Below are 14,916 nucleotides of genomic sequence, written 5' to 3' on the forward strand. Positions count from 1 at the left end.
TTGTTTTGGACGACACATCCGCCGACCACGATTTGAGCCAAAGCGCTCTTCGCGCCATGATGGCGAAACCTGAGTTTTTCGCCGCTAGTTTAGCTAATTGGAGAGCGGCATCAGTGATAAAAGAATTAGCCAGCTTTAAAGCATGAATTCTATCCATGACCTCATTGTATGAAGTCTCCCTCTGGAGCGACTCCTCCAGGGCCTCGAACCAAAACGCCGCTGCAGTAGTTACCGGAATAATGCAAGCAATTGGTTGAAGTAGAAAACCTTGCTGAACAAAAATTTTCTTCAGCAATCCTTCCAATTTTTTATCCATAGGATCTTTGAAAGCACAACTGTCCTCTATTGGTATAGTTGTACGCTTAGCCAGTGTTGAAACAGCCCCCTCTACCTTAGGGACTGTCTGCCACGCGTCCCGCCTAGGGTCGTTTATGGGGAACATTTTCTTAAAGATAGGTGGGGGAACAAAGGGTACACCTGGTCTCTCCCACTCCTTAGTCACAATATCCGCCACCCTCTTTGGGATCGGAAATGCCTCAGTGTATACAGGGACCTCTAAAAATCTGTCCATTTTACACAATTTTTCAGGGACCACCATGGGGTCACAATCATCCAGCGTAGCTAAAACCTCCTTAAGCAGGACGCAGAGGTGTTCCAGCTGAAATTCAAACGCTAAGGAATCTGACTCTGCCTGCTGAGAAACTTTTCCTGTGTCAGAAATTTCTCCCTCAGACAGACCTTCCCTCACTGCTACCTCTGAGTTTTGTGAGGGTACTACAGATAAATTATCCAAAGCTTCAGATTGCTCATCCTCTGTATTTAAAACTGAGCTATCGCGCTTTCTTGGAAAAACTGGCAGTTTGGATAAAAATGCTGCAAGGGAATTATCCATTACTGCTGCTAATTGTTGTAAAGTAATAGGGGCCAATGCGCTAGAGGTACTAGGCATCGCTTGCGCGGGCGTAACTGGTATAGACACATGTGGGGAGGAAGAAAGACTATCCTCATTACCCTCCGTTAAGGAATCATCTTGGGCAGCATTTTTAATTGTCACTGGATGATCTGTAAAATGCTTAGATGTTTTTGCACACTTTAAACATAAATGTAATGGGGGTACTGCCATGGCTTTTGAACATAAAGAACAATGTCTATCTGAAGGCTCAGACATGTTTGACAGACTCAGACAACACTAAAATATTGAAAAAAATACTTTTTGAAAAAACGTTACCGTCTCTTTAAATAATAAAAAGCACACACTTTTTTACCAAATCATCAAAAAACATCCGATCTTAATGAAATTTTCACCACATGATCCTAATGCCTTGAAATGATTGCACACAAATTTTCAAATCATTTAAACCCTTAATGCCCAAACCGGAGCAAAATGAAATAAACACCCGGTTTAACCCACTACAGTACGATGCCACAGTCTTTGCTGTGGCTTTACTTTCCTTTAGGGTTAATTGCAGGTGTAAATTAAGCCTCCCTGAAGTCCTCCTGTACTCTTAAGGCTCTGCACATGAAGCTGCATGGAGCTGTGTTGCAAATCAACTGCGCAATTGAGGTGCGAAAATGAGGCCCCCTCCTTCATTCCTCAAGAGTTATGGGGCCTTTCTGAGTCAGATTAGCTGTCTTACAAAATGCCATGCGTAAAAAAGTCCCCAAAAAGTGTTTTCAACGTCTAAAACGCTTAATAAATATAAGATTACCTTAATAAAGTAATCGATTTAGCCCATCACAGTGTCTGTCAGTATTAAAGCCCTTAACTGAAGCCATCATTCTATACTGTGTCTCAGAAAATGGCTTACCTTCCCTCATGGGATTTCTGTCAGTCTTCTAGCACTACCAAGTCTTGTTAGAAAAAATGACTGAACATACCTTAAGCAGTATAAGCCTGCAAACTGTTCCCCCCAACTGAAGTTCTCCGGTACTCAACAGTCCTGTGTGGGAACAGCAATGGATTTTAGTTACTACATGCTAAAATCTTTTTCCTCTCAGCAGAAATCTTCATCACTTTCTGCCTCAGAGTAAATAGTACAAATCGGCACTATTTTAAAATAACAAACTCTTGATTGAAGAAATAAAAACTACAAATCTAACACCACAAACTCTTTACCCTCCCGTGGAGATGCTACTTGTTAGAGCGGCAAAGAGAATGACGGGGGGGCGGAGCCTGAGGGGAGCTATATGGACTTTGCTGTGTGCTCTCTTTGCCACTTCCTGTAGAGATTGAGAATATCCCACAAGTAAGGATGAATCCGTGGACTGAATACACCAAGTAAGAGAAATATATATATATATATATATATATATATATATATATATATATATATATATATATATATATACATACATACACACACACACACACATTGTTATGGTTTAAAAATATAGATAATGCCTTTACTACCCCTTCCCCAGCTTTGCACAACCAACATTGTTATATTAATATACTTTATAACATTCAAACCTCTAAATTTATGTCTGTTTCTAAGCCACTATAAACAGCCTATTATCACATGCTTTTTTATTTGCTTTTCACAACAGGAGACTGCTAGTTCATGTGGGCCATATAGATAACATTGTGCTCACGCCTGTGGGTTGTGCACAACACAGCTAAAATGCAAGTCAATAGATAATAAATAAAAAGTCATGTGATCAGAGGGCTGTTATAAGAGGCTTAGATACAAGGTAATCACAGAGGTTAAAAGTATATTAATATAACTCTGTTGGCTGTGCAAAACTTGGGAAGGGGTAATAAAAGGGATTATCTATCTTTTTAAACAATACAACTTTTTGAGTTGACTGTCTCTTTAAGGGTATCAGAAGTTCTATGAACCTCCTGAATAAAACATTATCAATGTGTTTAGTCTCTTTACTGGATTAGTAGGCAAACAATATATATATATAGACGTTGTGGCTTTCAAACACAGAAAATCAGTCCTTACAAAGTGGCATTCAATGAAATACAACAATGTTTTGATTTGTTCTACAAATAGTTTCACCAATTTTAAACAGATATGCAGGCCTTATCGTTTTAGTACTTTATGACCCTTGATTGACATAAGAGAAAGCAGATAAAGCTTACCTTTGTTTACTGTTTTAAGAATAATTAATGTTGATATGAATCTTAAAGGTAAGTGATTGCTTGTAAAAAAAGCAGCAAATTTTCTTTCACTCTCTGTAACGCTTTCATAGAGGGTCTCATTAGAAGCACGAAACACTGCACCTTTATATATTTCTTCACCCAGTCGTCTCAAAGTTGAGGTCATAGTTATCTGTTATAAGAATGAGAAAGTTATACAATTTAATAAGATCATTCCTATCAAAAAAGAGTAAAGCCATAAATAAAAGTAGTAACAAAGCATGCAAACAAATCACACATTTTACCCACAAGCTCTATAAACATAACATAACTTTAACCCATTCAGTACTGAGCCACTTCACACCCCTGTGCTAGACTTCATTTTTGTTATTTGGAAGTAATTGAATTTACACACAATTTCCTTTTTTCTGTGTGGTACCGACACAAACAATACATTGTGATTTATTTTCAGCAAACCAAGTATTTCTAGAAAATAACAAATAAAACACCACACTATACAATGCCTCTTCTATGTTGTACATAGTAAACAGCAGTACAGGAGTCATTTTTTCCTAAAAACACATATTACCATCAGTGCACTTTCCCAAAACACCAACATTTAGACTTTTTTTTATCTATATTGGTCAATGACAATTTAAAGTTACAGATAAAAAAATATTTTTGCCTCCTTTTTTGGAATTACACTCCAGACCACTAGGAGGCAAAAACATCCCTACGTACCAGAGCTTTAATCCCTCAGTCATGCATAACCCAAGCAGAGGAAAATCTAAAAAAGCAAGAAAGGACAAAGCTTTGCAAAACAAATCCAGCCACCAACTGTACAGAATAACAAGGTCAGGGTTCATGGATTTTCACCATTATGAAAGAAATTAATTTAGCAGGTAAGCGTAAATTCAGTTTTCTTTCATAAAATAATATGAGTCCTCAAGATTATCACAAGATCATAACCAGTCCACGAGGCGGGGGGGGGGGGGGGGCTACAGGCGAGTAAGTAATGTTAGTGTTTAGACACAGTGAGTGGTTTCTTGCCGAAAGCAGCCTCTGCAGAGGCATAAATGTCAAAATGGTAGAATTTAGTGAAAGTATGCAAAGGAGGACCAAGTAGCCCCCTTACACATCTGGTCTATGGAAGCCTCATTACTAAAGGCCCAAATTGTGGCAACTGCTCTAGTATAAAGAGCAGTAATACGCTCAGGGGGAGTCTTCCCTGAAACCATGTATGGAGTATGAATTAAGGCCTTAAGACAAGCAGCAAAAGTAATTGCCCTAGCTTTGTGATCCTTGCAAGGTCCAGAGAAACGGACAAAGTAGTAAGAAGAGAGTCTGAAGGATTCTGTGGCTTCAACATAGATCTTTACAGCCCTCACCACACCATATCAAGGTTATGAAGAAGTTGCTCCTTATACATTTTAGGAGCTGGGTATCAGGATGAACCACAATTTCATGATTAATAGTATCTGCTGATAGCACGTTAAAAAGAAAGAAAAAAAAAAAGTGTCCATAGCAAAGCCTTATCTTGATGAAAACTCAAGAAAGAAGGCGCGCAAAACGGAGTGGAAAGCCGAGACCCTTCTTGCCTGAAGAAATAGCTCAAATGAAAATCACTTTCCAGGACAAAAGCTGAATGTCCAACACATGCATAGGTTCAAAAGAAATGTCATGAAGAAGTCTCAAAACCAGATTAAGACTACAAGGAGGAATGACTGGTCGATTCACTGGCCTGAACAAAAGTCTGAACTTTTTGAATTTAGCAAATTTTTAGTAATACAGAACAGAAAAGGCTTAAAGGATTACAAAAGTTAGCAAAATTGAACATTTTAAAAACATAACATCAGAAAGTTTATGTTATTCTCATTAAATAGCACTTACTTGTGCTTTAAATCGAAGATTCTTTTTTTATTTTAACTGATGACATTATCTATACCTGCCCCAAAAATGGTTGTGTCTTCATGTAAATATACAAGCCAATTGCATCGCTTTGCATTCACATATTAATAAAGGTCTCTTATGCGCTCCCGATCACATGCACATTATGGAAACCCAATTGCATGCGCATTACCTCTCAAAATCTCTGTTCCGTGTCAAGCGATAACAAGCCCATGATGTCACATAACAGAAACAGAGGAGCTTTGGTTAGAAACATGTTGCGCATGTGCGGGACAATCATATTCAATAGCGCATGCATTGATATGTGCTTCCTCCCCAAATTGCTGTGCAAGAAAGAGAACCCAAGTTGCCCGCCATGACTGGACAATTCAAATTAGTCCCACAGTAAGTTTGGAAAGCACCATATTTTAGACAGAATATTGTGGCAAAACTGCTGTATATATACACGAAAATGGAAGCTATTTGAGCATTTGTTTCTATTTATATTGATCTAGAGAATGATTAAATATAAATATTTTCCTTTCATATCCCTTTAAATCTGACACTTAAAAGAACTGGCTGATAAGCTCTTCTCCAAGCCATCCTGTAGAAACTCAAGAACTCTAGGAATTATAAAGGAATTTGAACTGTATACTTTTTCAGTACACCAAGCCAAATAGGTTTTCTATAACATGTGGTAAAAATGCCTGGTAACAGGCTGCTTGGCATAAACTAAAGTATTAATGACTGTATTATTCAAACCTCTAATGAAAAATGTAGAAGTTTAAATTTCAAGGCCGTTAATCACAAAGTATTAAGATGCTGATGAAAGAAAGGACCTTGTGAGAGAAGATATTTTCTTAGAGAAAGCGGCTAAGATATCGGTGACAGAGAAAGTCCCTCTACCAATTGTTCTCTCACAGAATTTAAATGGCAATGATGACATTTCACCCACCTGATAATACGGAACACTTATTTTATAGCCAGGGAAATCTGAGTTCCCCTGATGATTTATGTAAGCCACTGCCGTAAAGACACTGTCCTACTGAAACCTGGATGAAGGGTTCCTGTCTGAGGATAGATCAATTAAAGCCCTTAAGACCGTGCTGAGTTCCAGGATGTTGATATGTAGCCTCGCTGTAATACTCAGTTTTGACAGAATAAATATATACAACATTTTTGTGAACTCACTGTTGTTCCCCTCCCATTTACTTCCTGTGCAGCTGCCTCATTGCTGGCCTCATTTTTATTAACGGAGGATCCACATATGTTTGTCTGACTTCCTGGTTCCATTGTGACGTCCTGCCTGTTGCCGGCCATCCTCCTCACCATCGGTGATTGGCCTCCAACACTGTCTTTGTGATTGGTTTGCCCCGCCACGTGATTTGGCATACAACGCTCCGGCCGCTTTTGCGAGTCTTATGGGAAACTCTGTTGGTCCCATATTGTCCAGCTAGGCACTCCGGTTGTGCCGTAACATCTTGTGAGTAGCCACCCTGAAGGGTTCTCTCCTATACGTCTTTTATTGTTTGGTTAACCAAGACAGTATTACCCTATGTGGCGCCTGTTTTTGTTTCCCCAATAGGATATATCTGACAACATTTTACCTTAGAATCCAAACTATTACTGAGAAATTAAATTCATATAAACTTGTTTTAAAACTGTAGCTACAAAAGGTAGTAATCAGATCTACCCAGGTGGTATGGTAATCTGACAGGCAGCTACTATGTAGCAAAAGTTAATATAACAAATAATAGTTGTGAAATATAGTGCAGATTAGAAAAGGCAGCAGCTGCAGTGTCTGTGTGCTTGTTGCTGTGAAGCAGGGGGATGAATTCAATCAGAGAGAAAACAGCTGGAACTACATTCCACTTGTTCTGTGAGGAAGAGTAGTAAATATGGACAAGAAAAACTTAGTTTAGTAGGATATTCTTTTCCATAATCAGCAGACAGCTCAGAGAGGATCCAAATAGAAGGTAATCCCAAGTAGATGGTTGGAACAGGCAATACCCGGTCTCTGTAGGGGCTGTATTTCTATGCAGCGTGTAAAAGTAGTCCCACACAGAATCTGTGAAAGTCACTTAATACTGAGTTTAGCAAACAATGATCAAGTACTAGGTTGATGATGAAGTTATTAGACAACAAAAATAAGGCTTGCTTTGAGAAAAGAAAAAGATTTAACATCCACGAAGAGAGAGATCTGGAGGGTTAATCTCAGGTAAGAATTGGCAAAACTGCCTTAGCTTGGAAATCATCAAGCAATGCACCTATATGGAGGTGGTGTTAAAATAGCATGGTGATGTCAAAGAACAAAGCTCACAATTAAAAGGTACAGTACAAGTTGGAATATGACACTCAACTCCTGAGGAGACCAAACTCACTGTACTCTGACAGACTAACCCCCATCTCATATGCTGGCAACTGATCACAGTCCAGGCTGGCCAAAGGAAGGAGACCCCCTAAACAAGGGATTGGTTCGTATGCTACTACATCAAGGACTGTTTTGTCTCCTGATCTAGCAAGATCTTCAGAAACAGGTCCTTCATTCTGCTGCTGACAACTGGAGAAGCATGGCAAAGAGAAATGCATCTGAATTAGCCACTATGAGGTCTACAACTTCCATGCATTGAGCTACAGAAGGGGAGTAGGCTGAAGTCATGCACAAGCATGTTGCAGTTTTCATCTGCGCTGTTTCGTCAAGCACATAACAACTTAGTCTATGATCGAATATGAGTTTTAGAGCTCTTTTTTGATGAGCCAATCATGACTCTGAAGCAGTTAAAGGAGAAGCTAAAGAGCCCTTGGGGGGTAGTTATCAAGCCGTCTACTTTTCTGGCTTCGCCGGCCCAATACGTCCGCCTAAGCTCGCCTACCTTCGCCGCCGCGGACCTTGAATACGTTCGCCTAAGTTATCAAATAAAGCTGTCAAAAAGCCGCGGGGCGATGAGCAGCGGACTGTGAGAGTTATCACTCATCCGATCTCGCTGCTCTTCGGCTTTTTCCCAGCTTTATTGCTAGCCTGTCACTAAGCACCCACACTAAACTGCACTGTTCTACCCCCTATACCGGCGCCCCCGGAGCCTCCCGCAACTCAATAAAGTTACTAACCCCTAAACCGCCGCTCCTAGACCCTGCCGCAACTCTTATAAATGTATTAACCCCTAAACCGCCGCTCCTAGACCCTGCCGCAACTCTTATAAATGTATTAACCCCTAAACCGCCGCTCCTAGACCCTGCCGCAACTCTTATAAATGTATTAACCCCTAAACCGCCGCTCCCGGAGCCCACCGCCACCTACAATATACCTAGTAACCCCTATCCTGCCCCCCCTATACCGTCGCCCTCTATAATAAAATTATTAACCCCTATCCTGCTGATCCCGCACCTCGCCGCAACTAAATAAATAGTTTAACCCCTAAACCGCCGCTCCCTGAACTCGCCGCAACCTATATTAAACCTATAAACCCCTATCCTGCCCCCCCTACACCGTCGCCACCTATAATAAATTTATTAACCCCTATCCTGCCCCCCACTACGACGCCGCCACTGTAATAAATTTATTAACCCCTAAACTGATGTCTAACACTAACCCTAACGACGCCCTAACTTAAATATTAATTAAATAAATCTAAATAATATTTATATTATGAACTAAATTAATCCTATTTAAAACTAAATACTTACCTTTAAAATAAACCCTAATATAGCTACAATATAAAAAATAATTATATTGTAGCTATCTTAGGATTTATTTTTATTTTACAGGCAACTTTCAATTTATTTTAACTAGGTACAATAGTTATTAAATAGTTATTAACTATTTAATACCTACCTATCTAAAATAAAGAGAAATTAACCTGTAAAATAACAACTAACCTAAGTTACAATTACACCTAACACTACACTATCATTAAATAAATTATTCCTATTTAAAACTAAATACTTACCTGTAAAATAAACCCTAAGATAGCTACAATATAAATAATAATTATATTGTAGCTATCTTAGGATTTATATTTATTTTACAGGTAACTTTGTATTTATTTTAGCTAGTTAGAATAGTTATTAAATAGTTATTAACTATTTAATAACTACCTAGCTAAAAGAAATACAAAATTACCTGTAAAATAAATCCTAACCTAAGTTACAATTAAACCTAACACTACACTATCATTAAATTAATTAAATAAACTACCTACAAATAACTACAATTAAATACAATTACATAAACTAACTAAAGTACAAAAAATAAAAAAAGCTAAGTTACAGAAAATAAAAAAATAAGTTACAAACATTTTACAAATATTACAACAATTTTAAGCTACTTACACCTAATCTAAGCCCCCTAATAAAATAACAAACCCCCCCAAAATAAAAAAATGCCCTACCCTATTGTAAATTAAATAAAGTTCAAAGCTCTTTTACCTTACCAGCCCTTAAAAGGGCCATTTGTGGGGGCATGCCCCCAAAAGTTCAGCTCTTTTGCCTGTAAATGAAAAATACAACCCCCCCCAACATTAAAACCCACCACCCACATACCCCTAATCTAACCCAAACCCCCCTTACAAAAACCTAACACTAATCCCCTGAAGATCATCCTACCTTGAGTCGTCTTCACTCAGCCGAGCAGCGATGGAACCCAAGTGGACATCCGGACCGGCAGAAGTGATCATCCAAGGGGCACTGAAGAAATCTTCCATCCGATGAAGTCATCATCCAGGCGGCGCTGAAGAAGTCTTCGATCCGGGTGATGTCATCTTCCAAGCCGGGTCTTGAATCTTCCTTCCGCCGCCGCGGAACCTCCTTCTTCACCGACGGACTACGACGAATGAAGGCTCCTTTAAGGGACGTCATCCAAGATGGCGTCCCCTCAATTCCGATTGGCTGATAGGATTCTATCAGCCAATCGGAATTAAGGAAGGAAAAATCTTATTGGCTGATGGAATCAGCCAATCAGATTCAAGTTCAATCCAATTGGCTGATCCAATCAGCCAATCAGATTGAGCTCGCATTCTATTGGCTGATCGGAACAGCCAATAGAATGCGAGCTCAATCTGATTGGCTGATTCCATCAGCCAATCAGATTTTTCCTACCTTAATTCCGATTGGCTGATAGAATCCTATCAGCCAATCGGAATTGAGGGGACGCCATCTTGGATGACGTCCCTTAAAGGAGCCTTCATTCGTCGTACTCCGTCGGTGAAGAAGGAGGTTCCGCGTCGGCGGAAGGAAGATTCAAGACCCGGCTTGGAAGATGACATCGCCCGGATCGAAGACTTCTTCAGCGCCGCCTGGATGATGACTTCATCGGATGGAAGATTTCTTCAGCGCCCCTTGGATGATCACTTCTGCCGGTCCGGATGTCCACTTGGGTTCCATCGCTGCTCGGCTGAGTGAAGACGACTCAAGGTAGGATGATCTTCAGGGGATTAGTGTTAGGTTTTTGTAAGGGGGGTTTGAGTTAGATTAGGGGTATGTGGGTGGTGGGTTTTAATGTTGGGGGGGGGGTTGTATTTTTCATTTACAGGCAAAAGAGCTGAACTTTTGGGGGCATGCCCCCACAAATGGCCCTTTTAAGGGCTGGTAAGGTAAAAGAGCTTTGAACTTTATTTAATTTAGAATAGGGTAGGGCATTTTTTTATTTTGGGGGGGTTTGTTATTTTACTAGGGGGCTTAGATTAGGTGTAAGTAGCTTAAAATTGTTGTAATATTTGTAAAATGTTTGTAACTTATTTTTTTATTTTCTGTAACTTAGCTTTTTTTATTTTTTGTACTTTAGTTAGTTTATGTAATTGTATTTAATTGTAGTTATTTGTAGGTAGTTTATTTAATTAATTTAATGATAGTGTAGTATTAGGTTTAATTGTAACTTAGGTTAGGATTTATTTTACAGGTAATTTTGTATTTCTTTTAGCTAGGTAGTTATTAAATAGTTAATAACTATTTAATAACTATTCTAACTAGCTAAAATAAATACAAAGTTACCTGTAAAATAAATATAAATCTTAAGATAGCTACAATATAATTATTATTTATATTGTAGCTATCTTAGGGTTTATTTTATAGGTAAGTATTTAGTTTTAAATAGGAATAATATATTAAAGTATAGTGTAGTGTTAGGTGTAATTGTAACTTAGGTTAGTTTTTATTTTACAGGTAAATTTCTCTTTATTTTAGCTAGGTAAGCTATTAAATAGTTAATAACTATTTAATAGCTATTGGACCTAGTTAAAATAAATTGAGAGTTGCCTGTAAAATAAAAATAAATCCTAAAATAGCTACAATATAATTATTATTTATATTGTAGCTATATTAGGGTTTATTTTACAGGTAAGCATTTAGTTTTAAATAGGATTAATTTAGTTAATAATAGAAATATTATTTAGATTTATTTAATTAATATTTAAGTAAAGGGGGCGTTAGGGTTAGACTTAGGTTTAGGGGTTAATAACGTTATTATAGAGGGCGGCGGTATAGGGGGGCAGGATAGGGGTTAATAGGTATAATGTAGGTGGCGGTGGGCTCCGGGAGCGGCGGTTTAGGGGTTAATACATTTATTATAGTTGCGGTGGGCTCCGGGAGCGGCGGTTTAGGGGTTAATACATTTATTATAGTTGCGGTGGGCTCCGGGAGGCGGCGGTTTAGGATTTAATATGTATAGAGTAGCTTGCGGTGGGCTCCGGGAGCGGCGGTTTAGGGGGTAATAACTTTATTTAGTTGCGGCGGTGTAGGGGGGACAGATTAGCGGTGTTTAGACTCGGGGTACATGTTAGGGTGTTAGGTGTAGACAGCTCCCATAGAAATCAATGGGATGTCGGGCAGCAGCGAACTTGTACTTTCGCTATGGTCAGACTCCCATTGATTCCTATGGGATCCGCCGCCTCCAGGCTGGCGCTTTGAAAACCAGGTACGCTGGGCCGTAAAAGTGCTGAGCGTACCTGCTAGTTTTTTGATAACTAGCAAAAGTAGTGAGATTGTGCCGCACTTGTGTGCGGAACATCTGGAGTGACGTAAGAATCGATCTGTGTCGGACTGAGTCCGGCGGATCGAAGTTTACGTCACAAAATTCTACTTTTGCCGGTCTCGAGCCTTTGATAACTAAGGCGAATCAGCCTCGCCACAAATACGCTGCGGAATTCCAGCGTATTTGAGGTTGACGGCTTGATAACTAGGCCCCCTTGTCTGCACCATAATGTTGTCTAGATATGGTGATACTGAAATGCCTTTAGCCCGCAACATCATCAGCAAAAACCCCAGGATCTTGGTAAATACATTGAGGGCTGTGGTAAGACCAAACAGGAGCTCCACAACTGGTAATACCAGTTTAGGAAGGCAAACCTTAGCAATATTTTGATTGTCCTTGTGAACAGAAATATGCAAATTAGAGGTTGGAGTAGAAACCCTGGTTCTGTTCTATTATAGGAACTGGGGCAATCACCCCCTTTGTTTCCAAGTTTGCAACGCAACCAAGGAAGGCAAAAACCTTTAAAGCATCTCATAAAATGTAAAAGCAGATTAGTATCTCTGAGATATCATTTCCAAAACCAAAATGGTCTGCAAAAGACATATCCCAAGCTTCCCGAACAGTTTCAATCTGCACCCCACCAGAAGCTAGTCTGGATTGGGGGCTGCACCTTGATATAGACTTTGAGGCAGGAGTCAAGTTTATGGAAACCTAATGTTGCCTAGTCCAAGGCAAAGCAGATCAATAAGTCTTAGATGACTACGATTGCTGAGTTGAGGAAGGGTTAGTCTTTTTGTACTTGTAATGTCCAGAGTGAAATTGGTCCAAATTCCTGCTTTTATCTTTTTATGTCTTGTCCTGTGGAAAAAAAAAATGCTCCTATAGCACTTATTGTACCTGAGCCAATAAGAATCTTACCCTAAAAAACATAATTTATGCTTACCTGATAAATTTATTTCTCTTGTAGTGTATCCAGTCCACGGATCATCCATTACTTATGGGATATTCTCCTTCCCAACAGGAAGTTGCAAGAGGATCACCCACAGCAGAGCTGCTATATAGATCCTCCCTTAACTGCCATATCCAGTCATTCGACCGAAACAAACAGAGAAAGGAGAAACCATATGGTTTAGTGGTGACTGTAGTTTAATTCAATTTTAGACCTGCCTTAAAATGACAGGGCGGGCCGTGGACTGGATACACTACAAGAGAAATAAATTTATCAGGTAAGCATAAATTATGTTTTCTCTTGTTAAGTGTATCCAGTCCACGGATCATCCATTACTTATGGGATACCAATACCAAAGCTAAAGTACACGGATGATGGGAGGGACAAGGCAGGGATTAAGCGGAAGGAACCACTGCCTGAAGAACCTTTCTCCCAAAAACAGCCTCTGAAGAAGCAAAAGTATCAAATTTGTAAAATTTTGAAAAAGTGTGAAGCGAAGACCAAGTCGCGGCCTTGCAAATCTGTTCAACAGAGGCCTCATTTTTAAAGGCCCAGGTGGAAGCCACAGCTCTAGTAGAATGAGCTGTAATTCTTTCAGGGGGCTGCTGTCCAGCAGTCTCATAGGCTAAGCGTATAATATTCCGAAGCCAAAAGGAAAGAGAGGTTGCCGAAGCTTTTTGACCTCTCCTCTGTCCAGAATAAACGACAAACAGGGAAGATGTTTGACGAAAATCTTTAGTAGCTTGTAAGTTAAACTTCAAGGCACGGACTACATCCAGATTATGTAAAAGACGTTCCTTCTTTGAAGAAGGATTAGGACACAATGATGGAACAACAATCTCTTGATTGATATTCTTGTTAGAAACCACCTTAGGTAAAAACCCAGGTTTGGTCCGCAGAACTACCTTATCTGCATGAAAAATCAGATAAGGAGAATCACATTGTAAGGCAGATAGCTCAGAGACTCTCCGAGCCGAGAACTTTCCAAGATAAAAGCTTAATATCAATGGAATGAAGGGGTTCAAACGGAACTCCTTGAAGAACTTTAAGAACCAAGTTTAAGCTCCATGGGGGAGCAACAGGTTTAAACACAGGCTTAATTCTAACCAAAGCCTGACAAAATGCCTGGACGTCTGGAACTTCTGCCAGACGCTTGTGCAAAAGAATAGACAGAGCAGAAATCTGTCCCTTTAAGGAACTAGCTGATAATCCTTTGTCCAAACCCTCTTGGAGAAAGGACAATATCCTAGGAATCCTAACCTTACTCCATGAGTAATTCTTGGATTCACACCAGTAAAGATATGTACGCCATATCTTGTGATAGATTTTCCTGGTAACAGGCTTTCGTGCCTGTATTAAGGTATCAATGACTGACTCGGAGAAGCCACGCTTTGATAGAATCAAGCGTTCAATCTGCATGCAGTCAGTCTCAGAGAAATTAGATTTGGATGATTGAAAGGACCTTGTATTAGAAGGTCCTGTCTTAGAGGCAGAGTCCATGGTGGAAAGGATGACATGTCCACTAGGTCTGCATACCAGGTCCTGCGTGACCACGCAGGCGCTATTAGAATCACTGATGCTCTCTCCTGTTTGATTTTGGCAATCAGTCGAGGGAGCAGAGGAAACGGTGGAAACACATAAGCCAGGTTGAAGAACCAAGGCGTTGCTAGAGCATCTATCAGCGTCGCTTCTGGGTCCCTGGACCTGGATCCGTAACAAGGAAGCTTGGCGTTCTGGCGAGACGCCATGAGATCCAACTCTGGTTTGCCCCAACGATGAATCAACTGAGCAAACACCTCCAGATGGAGTTCCCACTCCCCCGGGTGAAAAGTCTGACGACTTAGAAAATCCGCCTCCCAGTTCTCCACGCCTGGGATATGGATTGCTGACAGGTGGCAAGAGCGAGTCTCTGCCCAGCGAATTATTTTTGAGACTTCTAACATCGCTAGGGAACTCCTGGTTCCCCCTTGATGGTTGATGTAAGCCACAGTCGTGATATTGTCCGACTGAAATCTGATGAACCTCAGTGTT

The 14,916-nt window shown here is 39.9% G+C and overlaps 1 protein-coding gene across 2 annotated transcripts in view; it reads right to left on the reverse strand.

Moving 5' to 3' along the window:
- Positions 1-14,916, reverse strand: part of CCDC138 (coiled-coil domain containing 138) — a 160,389-nt gene that overhangs the window by 50,009 nt on the left and 95,464 nt on the right. For both annotated transcript variants that reach the window (XM_053707614.1, XM_053707615.1), the window contains exon 11: positions 3,089-3,278. In XM_053707614.1, coding sequence (XP_053563589.1) covers positions 3,089-3,278 — 190 coding nt within the window. The remainder of the gene's footprint in view (positions 1-3,088; positions 3,279-14,916) is intronic.

This window comes from Bombina bombina, chromosome 3 (genome assembly GCF_027579735.1).
Source record: "Bombina bombina isolate aBomBom1 chromosome 3, aBomBom1.pri, whole genome shotgun sequence".
Taxonomy (NCBI): Eukaryota; Metazoa; Chordata; class Amphibia; order Anura; family Bombinatoridae; genus Bombina; species Bombina bombina.